Raw genomic sequence first — 12410 nt, 5'->3', positions numbered from 1 at the left:
GGATGCGCTATAAAAACCGGGACAGTCCTGCAGAAAGCAGGACAGTTGGGGGGGTATGTAAATTAGGGTAAGTTACTAAAGTTTGTAGAGGTAGAGGGTGGGGAGCCCAGTGTGGCACTGACTGATAAGCAGGTTCAGTATAGGTTTAGCAAAAATGTCTTATTTCCAAATGTTTTTAAATAATTTAGCTGTGGGGCCCAGTAATTTCCAGCCCCAGATACTAGTAAATGTAATATAAACCCAGCCTTGTTTTTTTGAGGAACGTTAGGGCAAATACAAATATATAGACAGGCCAGCAGTGGGAAAGCAGCAGGATAAGCAGAGGGCTGAGGGGGGTAGAGTAATGAAGCTGCTGCCATGCAGGGTCGGAACTAGGGGTAAGCAGAAGAGGTACCTGCCTGGGGCACAACTACGGGGGGGGTACATACCTCTTTTGTCATCTGCCCTTAAGATGGACATACATGCACCATTGAAATCATACAAAACTACGTTTCATGTGATTTTCAGACCTTGTGTGGGTTCCGAATTATCGTCCCGATAATTTCCACACCATAGCGATTGGTCGTTTAGTTAATCAAACAGGTTATCCTAGGGGGACCTACAATGCATTTCCAGGAAGTCACTTTCGTACGATTTTTGTCTTCCAGCTATTTCATGTTATTTTTAAGGTTATTTTTTTCATACAATTTCAGTGTGAATGTTAGTTTTAGATTGTTGCATTTAAACTTATAATCCATATCTGAATGTTCGTCAGAAGAAGACTAAAATCTTATAAAGGTATGGCCACCTTTAGTCTGGGCCCTTGTCCCCTCACCATCTGAGTTCATTGGCATGTTCATGCATGAGCATGCTTGTTTACACAGGTGGGGAGCAAGATGGCCGTTCAGGTTGCCTAAGGCACCTAGCCGGCTTTGCCTGCCACTGCTGCATTGTTGTGTTCCTCCTGTAGCATTTCCTGGTAGGCTGCACTTTACTGAACCTTTGCTCAAATATTTTAGAGATACTTACACAAAGTGCTTATTTTGTGCCTCCTGATGCTATTTAGTGGGGCTCACTGGGCTAAATTGCAGTAATCCAAAGAAACCAATTATAGAGCTGATGCCGGTATTCTGTCTGTGGCAGACTAATCAAAGGTAATTGCTGACTGGTTTCTTATATATAAGTGGAATCCAGCGGCGAGCTCCTGTTTGTGCTAACAAGTGTAGAACTTTATTTAGAGATGCATAGCACTACATGTTTCAGACCACATGGGTCCTTCCTCTGGTGCATTCCTGCTTTCAGCTCTCTAACCTCTTAGTTAGTCAGTGACTTTAGAGGGGGGGGGGGGCACATGGGACATAAATGTTCCGTTAGTTTGTGAGCACGCACGTCAGATTCAGATGCAAACTAACTGAACAGTTATGTCTCATATGCCCTCCTCAAGTCACTAATTGGCTACTGACTGCTAACAGCTTAGAAAGCTGTAAAGGAGGAAGTAGTGTTATGGCCATTATGTTAGACATCTGCCCACTCCAGCCCTTATACACTACATTTTTGCCTAACTAACTACAATGAAAACATTGTTTATTTTGCACAGTCTATTTTACCCAGTTTCATATTTACACTTGCATTGTGTGTCCTGTACTTTGTACCAGGTGCAAACAACTCATCATAGCAGGCTACAAGGGAAGACTGGCCTTAGATGCAAATTGCAAGGAGCTTGTATAGATCCAACTACCTTAGTCAATATCTTTTAAGTGGTTTTAACCTTGTGGTCTCCTTAGATTATAATTCTTCTTTTGATACATTTATTCCAAGATCCTGAGAACTTATTCTTCTGCCTTTGGCTACATTTAGGATGGGTCCTGCCATTGTTATCCCAAAAGCCTGATACCTATGAAAGAGAAATATAATCACTTAGGGCAGGGGTACACAGGGAGATTAGTCGTGCCACGACAAATCTCAGTTGTCGCGGGCGACTAATCTCCCCGCAATGCCATCCCACCGGCTAGAATGTAAATTACCGGTGGAATGGAATACGCGGTGCGGTGAGAGGAAACTTCTGGCAACTTAGGCAAATCGCAGCGCCGTGCGAAACACCAAATGAACTGAGATAGATTTCAACACTTTCAAATTTGCTTTCTTCATCTCTCTTGATAGGTTACTTGGCTCTTGCTTGTCATGTTTTTCATTAGGTTACACTCTAAGTCCTTAGTCGCTTTTGCACCATTCATGGTGAAATAACTTTTAGAATAAAAGTTACTGGGTCCTGTGGGTTACTGTAACTCAGCAGATTATTGGCCACTTTAATTAATTACCCCAACTGTATGTGTAGACGAAAATTAAAAGCATGCCCCCACTGAGCCACTGACATTGCAGTGGCACAAATCAAAGCTATGCATGTTTACAACCCCAGAAACAGTATTTAATCTTAATATAAAATAACATTGCTCCAAGTGTTTCCAGCCACAAAAAAACATTTCAAAGAACTTACAGTGAAATCACTAAATGGTGTATAGAAGCAAAATATTGTCTCTTGTTGCACTCTGTGACCAAATGTGGGTAGCAAATTTTTGTTCAAATTAAGCTGTGTGTGCGGTTCCTATTTTGCAACTATTCTGACTAGAGTGATACCACACCAGGTATCTAGGGAGCATCAGCACCACCACACAAATCTTTGCAAGTAGTGTGCGGGACACCATCACAACATTGGTGCATGGAAACAAAACCTTGTACTGGGGATTATACTGTAAACATGAGTTTTACAGTAGAAATACTTGTTTTTCCCTAGTAAGACTAAAAGAAGAGAACTTTCAAGTGAGTAAAATATTTGAAGTGCTGAAGATTACGGTATCCGTACCCTTCCTCTGCCTTTATAAACCCACTAGGGAATTTTCAAATAAGACCCAGCTTTAGTAGGTATGTGAAATGTGGCACCCGCTCTGCTCGTCTCCTCCTCTCTTTTCCTTAGAAGGGGGATAGCACTTGTGGATAACAACTCAGTGAATGCCAGAGTCCCCCTGCTTCTCCAGCATTCGGCAGCACTCCTACATGTATATCACACCTGCTGGATACTCCGCACAGTAAGTCTCTGGGGTTTTTTTTGCCATTTGCAGAATAAGATTGTGTTTATATAACTTTAAAAGCAAATAACATGCTGCAGAATATGATGGCACTTAGAAAAGATTTCTTAATATTAAAAGAAGTGCACACACAGTATTGGGTCATCCCAAAAGCTTATTTAGTGAAATTTTCATGCTTACTTATGCATTTACAAACCTCATATTGTTATTTATTATTAGCTGAAATGCAACAGCAGGATTTACTTTTAGGTTCAAGAGGAAGTAATAGCATTTACAGACTTCAAATATTGTTATTTATTATTATTATTAGCTGAAATACACCAGTAGGATTTCCTTTAGGTTAAGAAGTGATACTTGCTAACTTACACATTTATAGGCTTTACATATTGTTATTTCTGTTTTGAGGGGACAAGGTAGATAATAATTTGAAAGGAGGGTGTAGTAATACCCTTACGTAGTAGGGTATAACTAAGAAAAATCCTTACAAAATACAAAAAAGACTGGATGATGGTTATATTGCTTGGCCACTAGACCTAGATCTCCTTTGTATAAGTTCTTTACTTCAGAGTACAGGTTATTTATCCAGTTTTTGGCTGCCAGGCACAAGTTGCCTTACTTTAAATGCTTAACTGCTTATTAGGGTACTGAGAAAGTAACTGTACTAAAATGAATGTGCAAGGGAAATCGTTTGCCTCATTTATAAAAATTTGGAGTGTTCAAGTTTAATATGTCTTTTTATTTGATAAGCAACTGTATTTTAGCAGGAGTGCGTATTTAATCTTAGTACAAACCTGTTAAAAGTAATCCAACAGTACATTTAAATAAAAATGTTGCAGATAGCTGACCTCTCTTGCCCGTGATAGAAGGGAAGGAGTGCATAAGGCATTTGGAGGCAGTGTGTTGACAGTAGGCATACTGTTCATCTGTAAGAAATTTGCCTACAGACTGCCTTTTCACTCTTCTCGTTTCCTCTGTGTGCTGTGGAGCATTTAACTGAATAAGCCTTTCATTCTTCCAGGAAAACGTCAGGTCTAAGTGCTGGACACCAAGCAGAGAGATCAGCTTACAGATCTGTGTGAAACAAGTTTAAGCAAAAAAAAAAAAAATCAAACTACATATTGACTTTGATTACGTTAGATAGGAGAAAGAGAGAGGATTTTATTTATCAAATATGTAAATGCTGTGTTTTACAATAAAAGTCAGCAGAACCAAAAGGTACATGTGATATAGGAGTTTGAACAACTGAACGACATGGTCAAAATGAATGTAAACTTAAGAGTATGAATCCATTCTGGTATTATAGCTGCATCCAACATTTTTCCTGTTGTTTCTGAGGCTGTAATTCATAGAGTTCAGGTGGAAAAGGCCAGACCACTCTCGAACAACTCATTTACAAAATCATTTTTATTGAAACTGAGCAAATATTTCGGTAACTGGAAAGCTAAGAATTTAAATCAGGGAAGAGCCTACAGGAAGACCCTACAGTGGTTCATAGGCATTCTGACAATTTCTTTGGGGACAATTTCAAGTGCTTCGGTTCCAAGTTCTGAGCAGTGAAAAAAGTAGTGATCAGAAGGTCCAGGAATTGTTACAAGTGCCTTAGGCCTTTGGTAAACCTGAATCAACTACTCGTTTGCATATTACAGTTTGAGTGTAATTATCAAAATTCTACCTTTGGCAAGAAAAATCTTTTATTTCAGTTGTACTTTAAGTCAAATTAAAACAAGAATTAGAAATATGTATAGCTGAATGCTTATGTCAACTCTCCTGTATTTGTCAGAAGTCTCTTATTCTCTCGCAGTAACAGGTCCATCTCCTGCAGTCAGTTATTTGCTCCTCAAACCTAACTTACCTGCTCAATTTGGGTATTGTCACCAGAAGCAGGGAGAATGCCAGGAGTAGAACAGAGGCAAGGCCAGTGCGTGACAAGAGTGACCAAAATACCCCTGTATAACTATGCATCTGGCTTGGCATCTCTGCTTATGCTGCCCCATTAGGCAAGGAGGTGTGTTAGTAAACACTTTTGCTCTTACTAAATCAATTCCAGCCAAGTAACTTTCATTGTCCTTTTGAATTTGGTCAGTATCTACTTCAGCTCAGCTTGGCAAAGTTTTATTGGTGCCCAAAGCTCCATGCCCACTATTGCTGGTTATTGCTTGCACACCTTCCCCCTGACACCACCACTGGCGGTCACTTGCTTGTATCCTTCTCTGCCAGTGCCTCTCTCTCTCACCTGCCCCCACTGAATGTTAGATTACTGTCCTCCCCCTAGGTAGCACCCCCTCACTTTATTGTGCCCTGGGCAGCCACTTCTGTCCTGCCCCTATTTCTGCTCCTGTCTTAGCTCATATCAGGGTTTCATGTATAAGAAAACTTTGCAGTATATACAGTTCAAATGTAGTTTCAATGACAGCAAATAAGCCCCTAAATCTCATCTTAGCTTGTGTTAAAGCTTTGCTTCCAGAATTATTTAGAACAGCAAATAGGCTTTAAAAAAAATCTCACCCTTACTGGACTTCAGGCTGTGCCTTAGCTATTTTTGCTGTGACACTTCCTAATTTTGTCATTGAAATAAAAATGTTGCTAGCCAAAGTACATTCTCAGTCTGCTTAGACAGCAAATTTCAACATAATGAACAAGTATTGCTATATTGTGTATATTAACAGTTAATCTGTTACCAGTGGGCTTAGCAGGAAATATTTTCAATTTCACCTCAGAAGATTCTAGACACTTCTGCTGCAATATAATGTGGAACCTGTAAGGCTCAATAGTGTATCCCTTTTAATTACAGGATACTCACAAAAACATGCACGGGTTACATTTAAATCACTTATGATTAGAAGAAGCCCTTGCACTAAGCACTGGAGTGTTAAAGGAGATGGAAAGGTAAAAACTAAGTAAGCTTTATTAGAAAGGTCTATGTAAATACAGCCATCTACTGTTTTTCAGCTAGAATAAAATGTGAACTGTGACTGTTAAACTGCAAGGTAGCACAAAATGGCATACTAAATCCTGGGAAGTAGGAAAGAGGTGTCTGTCATACATATAAAAAGTTAGTCTTTGCTAGTCCTCCCCATGTTACGAACTGTGCAAACATCTATAGTACAAAACAGGACAGAAACAGGTTTCAGGCTCCCCTGACTTAAACATGTGAATGACAGCAATGCCATTAGTAATGCATCTTGAGAGTATGGCATTTAGAAGTTCATTCAATTAGTTATTGCAATATACAATCCACTGTTTCCCCCTTGAATTGCTGTCCCACTATTCACCTGTTATGTACTACTTCTCCTTAGGTTCAACAATGATGTGGTTTGTTCTCACCCTGATCATCATGTCAGCTGTAAAACCATTGCTTTGTGATCGCTGCCCTCGAGTCTGTATCTGTGACAACATCAGAACGTTTGTGGCCTGTACAAACAAGAACCTCACAGAAGTCCCTACCTCAATCCCACAGGTCTGTCAATCATTTCCAGTCTCAGCATTTGATATCAAGAGATCAGAGATCACTCACTAACAGCATGCCAGAGACTGCAGTACTAGGAGAAATAACGGTGATCTATATATTGGGTTAAAATTGCAAAACGTTTAATATACTACTGTGTGATTTTGTGCCATCCAATAACTTTGAATATTAATGTCTGTTGTATAGACTGAGGTAGGAAACACTCGGACACTCGGAGATTTAAATGTTCACAAAAATACAAATGAAGCAATATAATTAAACACATAGGCAATATTATTTGAATGTGTTTCTTGCTTTACAGTACACCCAAAAGTTGGATCTCAGAGGAAATGATCTGAAAGTCATTCCCAATGGAGCCTTCCTATCTGTACCATATTTAACACACCTCAGCCTTCAGAAATGCAATATTGAAAGGATTGAGGAAGGTGCTTTACGAGGTCTTGGGCGATTGGTTTACCTCAACTTAGGCTCCAACAAAATCAGTTTTATATACCAGGAGTCATTTGATGGGCTATCATCTTTGCAGCAGCTTGTACTGGAAAAGAATCGGCTTGAGGAGATTAAGCCCGGGGCCTTTGGACAATTGGGTTTTTTGAACTTTCTTCATCTTGGAGACAACTTCCTTGTTTATTTGCCAGATATGTTATTTCAGGGTCTGCAGCAAGTTAAGTGGATACGTCTTTCAAACAATATGATTAATGTGGTATCTAATGAGGCCTTTGCAGCACTTCCAAACCTAAAGAGGCTTAGTTTGGATCACAATGAACTCCAGTACCTTCCAACTGATGCACTTTCACGAATGTCTGGTCTCACTAGATTAGAACTGGGATGGAATCCAATGACTTTCATTTCAGAGGAAGCTGTTCAGATGGCGTCCCTCAAACAGCTCTTTCTTAATAACATGGCAATACAGGATTTGTCTTTCAAAGCTTTTGAAAGAAGCCCACAGCTATCACTTATTGATCTGAGTAACAACCAGATACGGACAATACAGGTATTAGCAGGGTTAGAACATCTAAATCGCTTGAACCTAACAGGAAATGCCATTCGCTGCGATTGTGAACTGAGGTCTTTTAAGCAATGGGCTGATTTCTCAAAGGTAAAAGTTGATCTTTTTTGCTCTGGCCCAGGACATTTCCGGGGAGATCATTTAGATTCTTTGAGAGCCATTGACCTGAAATGTGGCAATTTCCCAGAAGAAGACTATAATCTACCCCCAATAACTCCAAAACCGGAAGAGGAAAGTTCTTGCCCACGGAGCTGTGACTGCAAACCTGATGATAAACATGTGCTTTGTGAAAATAAATTCCTCCAGCAGATTCCCAAGCGGTTTCCTGTTGACACAACCCTCCTAGATCTGCGTAAAAATGTTTTCAATGCCATACACAAAGGGGCCTTCTCAGAAATGAAAAATGTGGCATCACTTCATCTTCAAAGTTGCCAGATTAATGAAATTCAGCCTGGAGCTTTTGCAGGGATGAAAAATCTAGTTTATCTCTACCTATCTCACAATCATCTCTCATCTATTGACCCTGAAGTCTTTAGGGACGCCCCAATGATTGGCTACCTTTACTTAGACCACAACAGATTCACCAGACTTTCAAAGGGGACCTTCAAATTTCTCCCTAATCTTTTTTCTCTGCACATGCAGTACAATTCTATCAGCTCACTCTCTGATAACTTTATGTCTGGGGCAGACAAGTTGCATTGGGTCTACATGACAGGCAACAATATCAACTACATCGCTTCATCTGCATTTAAAAACAACAAAGATTTAGAAAAACTGCATCTAGATGAGAATCTACTAATGGAGGTCCCAACACAAGCTATTAAAGGACTGCCTCTTCTAAATGAGCTTAGGCTATCCAAGAACCTCATCAGATCAATTGGAAATGGAGCTTTCTTACCAGTAGCTCGTTCACTACAGCACCTGTATCTCAACGACCTTGGCCTGGAACAGGTATGGTTACCAGCAGGAGAAAACTCTTCTGTATTGCCATGTTCAGTGTATGTTACAAGGAGTGCCCAAATTGGCACACCTTTATTCTAACAGTGAGGTAAACATTCAGTGGTCTTTTTAGTAGCGAAAGACCACTATAGATTTCTCATACTAAGGGGCCGATTCACTAAAGGTCATTAACACTTAACACATAGGGGCTGATTTACTAATCCACGAATTTGAATCCGAATGGGAAAAATTTGGATTGGAAACGAACATTTTGCGACTTTTTCGTATTTTTTGCGTTTTTTTTCGCCGCCAGTACGACTTTATCATTAATTGTCACGACTCTTTCATAGCCATTACGACTTGCGCCAAAAGTCGCGACTTTTTCGTAGCCGTTGCGATTTGCTCGTATATTGTCGCGACTTTTTCGTATTGAGCGCTCGTAAACGGCGGGCAAAACTTTCAGACTTTGCATGATTTTGGAAGCCTCCCATAGGACTCAATGGCACTCTGCAGCTCCAACCTGGCCCAAGGAAAGTCTCCCATAGGACTCAATGGCACTCTGCAGCTCCAACCTGGCCCAAGAAAAGTCACGATACTGAAGCTTGAATGAATCCGAAACTTTCTTACTCTGCGCGAAGGCTACGAAAAAGTCGCGACTTTTCGCGCAAGTCGTAACGCTACGAAAAAGTCGCTACAATTTGCTAAACAGTCGTAACAGCTACGAAAAAGTCACAACAATTTACAAAAAAATCGCAAAATACCAATCATTATGAAAAAAATGCATTCGAACGCCTTCGGACCGTTCGTGGATTAGTAAATCAGCCCCATAGTTTTATGCATTAAAAAGTGTTTGTTAATTAAGTAATCATTCGTCAAAGTAATTTCGCATGTGTTACTACATATATCGCATATGCAAAAAGCTCAATTATCTCAAATCGTTATTGCGATAATTATCTAATAGAAATAATACTAACGCATAATTCACAGACATATCTGAAGCATTAAAAGCAAGAAATATGGCGATAGTCAGTGCTACTAGTAACACCTACTTGGAGTAGGTGTTACTCCAAAAACATTGCGGTCTGTGAGCGTTTGTGAAGACAACATGGAGTTTGCAGTCGAGTTTTTGTGAAAAAGAGAATCAAGTATGTGATCGCCCTAGAGTGATACATCCTCGAGTTTTTAGGGAACCTGTCATTTTCAGAACAGTAGTTTTCAGAAAGTAACAGTTACGTGTAATATTGTACGCTAATATCACGTGTTACGAAATAACACATAAATATATTGCATGCTTTAAAATCTCTCTTAAAAATATGTCATCGCCATATAAATAACTAGAATACCATCGCTTCTCAATTCAGACAAATGTCTGAATCGATGTGAATCGATCGTTAATTCTCAAAATATAAGAAGTGATAATATTTTTAAAACATGCTAAAAATAACACTCGTTTTCTCGGCCTTTGGTGAGTCGGCCCCTAAGTCACACTTATTAGCATATAGAAGGCAAATGCAGACTCTTCCTATGTGCCAAAAATCACAGGCACCTGTGACTTCTCATGTCATGTTGCTAATGTTCTTGGCATTTAGACAATGTTTTTTAATGCAGTTTGGGCAACTATTTTAACTCTCTTCATATGTGCACCAGGCTGCTTAGTGAGGTTTCTAAAATAAACCACAATAGAAAATGTCCTGATTGCAAATGGTACCCATTTTTAAAGGGCCACTACACCTAAAAATGAATGTTGTTGTTTACAACAATCTCAAACACAGGGCAATATTGCAACTAAAATACCAGCAGGGTCCCCATGATTATCATTATAGTCGATTGAAGGGTATTTATCATCATTTGTAGGGCTTTTTTATGGGTACATTTTTTTTTAGGTAGGTCATGGTAGATTTAAAGCAACAGGTTAGCTATTGGCAGAAATCTAGATATTTAGAAGTGATCAGAGGGAGAAGGTTTACAGTCAATGTACAGTGAAGGCTGAAATGCTTGCAGATCACATAACATAACAAATGTTCATGAATTCTCATGGAACTGTTTATAGAAAGCCAAATCCTTTAATGTTAGGTTTGAGAAAGGGAATCTAAAAGTTATATCCCACTGATAGGTCTCGAATCAGCATATGAATAAAAAGCAGAAACATTTATTGGCTCAAATTAACAAATCAACAAAAAACTAACATATAAAGCATACTATACCAAAATGTATATAATGTAAATAAACTCTTTCTTTTTCTTGATGTTTTTGTACTGATGATCTTAAGATTTCCAGTGGAGGATTTTCTGGACTTGGACAGGGAATTAAAAGTCTTCACCTAGATAACAATAAACTACAGAACATTCCCAACATGAAGCCTTTCACTGGACTAGAAGTCATAAATTTAGCAAACAACCCCTTCCATTGTGACTGCCGTCTGCTACCTCTCCACAAGTAAGTAATCTATAAGTGGCTATACCCTCATTATTACTTTCTGTTTAAATGCCCATAAATATGTTTAAATTAACTGATACAGAAGTACATTGCGTGCACTGGACATTAATTCTCCATTTCTTTTCTGTATGAGAGCTGTCATACGATTAATACACAATAAGGTGATCTCTAAAGACTGTACTGCTAATGCTCAAACACTGTAGGGGTCATTCTTGACCCAAGGGTGCCTATGTAGGTCTCTGCACTCTGAAATGGAGAGCAGTGGCCTGCAGCCATTTGCAGATGCCAAACCCAGCATACAAAAAATGCCCAATTGTGCCCTTTTTTGCTGTTAATAAGGATGCCAGTGCTGGGCCATGTAAAATAGAAGCAGCTAAGACAGCCGAGATTGAACGTATTGATGTTAAGGTCATTGCACACAATAATCTATAGTAGGGGGCTGCACTGTACAATTTTGAAGTGCCCAAAGGAGCATTTGTGATTATAAAGTATATGACCACCTCAGTCTTTACAGGGAATTGTGCATTTACCCAGTTCTAAGTAGGAGAGAAGTGTATATAGTTATAGGCACCAACTGAATATAGTATATAGGCACCAACTGAATCTCAGAGATATCAAGAATATCGGGGCATCTACTGTCATTTCTTAAACCCTATCATATTTACTGGGGGCTCCAATGGTCTGTAGAATACATACGCTAGTAGTTCAATAGGTCCTCCAGCTATAAGCAACATACACACACAATTACAGGTGCTGTAAATGCATACATTGATATGCTACAAACTGTTTTAAAAGTTATTGGGTCCACTCTTTAGCAGGTTATGTTCTAACTGCCTATTATTTTATACCTAAGGTGGATCAACAGTCTAAATCTGAAGGTGGGGGCAACATGCGCCGCTCCAAGCAGTGCAAAGGGACAGAAGGTCAGAAATGCACCATTCTCTACATGCCCTGGAAATGATGCAGGAAAAACAAACAGTAACAAGAAAAAAAGATCACAGCACATTCCAACTGCCAATCGAAAAACAAAACGTGGATGAAGCAGCAAAGGAACCTATATGGTTGTGTTAAATTATATTGCAGCACATCGTACATCTCTGCATCTTGCACATTACTAGAACTTAATAGCAAAGAGTGGCACTCATGCAGAAGCCATTGTTTCAGAAGTGAACTGAATAAAAGTGTGGACTGGTTTTCTAAGCAGTGTCAAAATCTGGGTATTAGTTATCTTAAAACGCTCGTAGCGGATCTGACTGTCCATAAAGTTTAACCTTTTCCTCAAAGAATTTCCTACTTATCATCTAGTTAATCTTGAGGAGGTTGAAAAATACCCATTTGGAGCTGCCTTGATTTTGAAGAAAGTTGTAAAAAAATGGCTTTCTAACTAAATTATGGATAAAAAATCAGGCCGTAGACATAAAACATTAATATGTGTATTAATACCAGCAATCAGTATTCTCTCACTTGCTTAAGAGGCATTTTATCCTTTATCCTAATT

At 39.3% G+C, this 12410-nt stretch overlaps 1 protein-coding gene across 1 annotated transcript; it reads left to right on the top strand.

Moving 5' to 3' along the window:
- Nucleotides 1-2962: 2962 nt before the first annotated feature.
- On the top strand, nucleotides 2963-12112 carry chadl (chondroadherin like). The gene is made up of 5 exons (XM_002934737.5): nucleotides 2963-3062; nucleotides 6359-6519; nucleotides 6830-8488; nucleotides 10746-10912; nucleotides 11766-12112. Exons 2-5 carry the CDS (start codon nucleotides 6367-6369, stop codon nucleotides 11950-11952), a joined length of 2166 nt encoding a protein of 721 aa, XP_002934783.2. The 5' UTR covers nucleotides 2963-3062; nucleotides 6359-6366; the 3' UTR covers nucleotides 11953-12112.
- Nucleotides 12113-12410: the final 298 nt, after the last annotated feature.

Source organism: Xenopus tropicalis, chromosome 4 (genome assembly GCF_000004195.4).
Source record: "Xenopus tropicalis strain Nigerian chromosome 4, UCB_Xtro_10.0, whole genome shotgun sequence".
Taxonomy (NCBI): Eukaryota; Metazoa; Chordata; class Amphibia; order Anura; family Pipidae; genus Xenopus; species Xenopus tropicalis.
The sequence above is the reverse complement of the archived record's forward strand: the minus strand, read 5'-3'. Positions and strand labels throughout refer to the sequence as shown.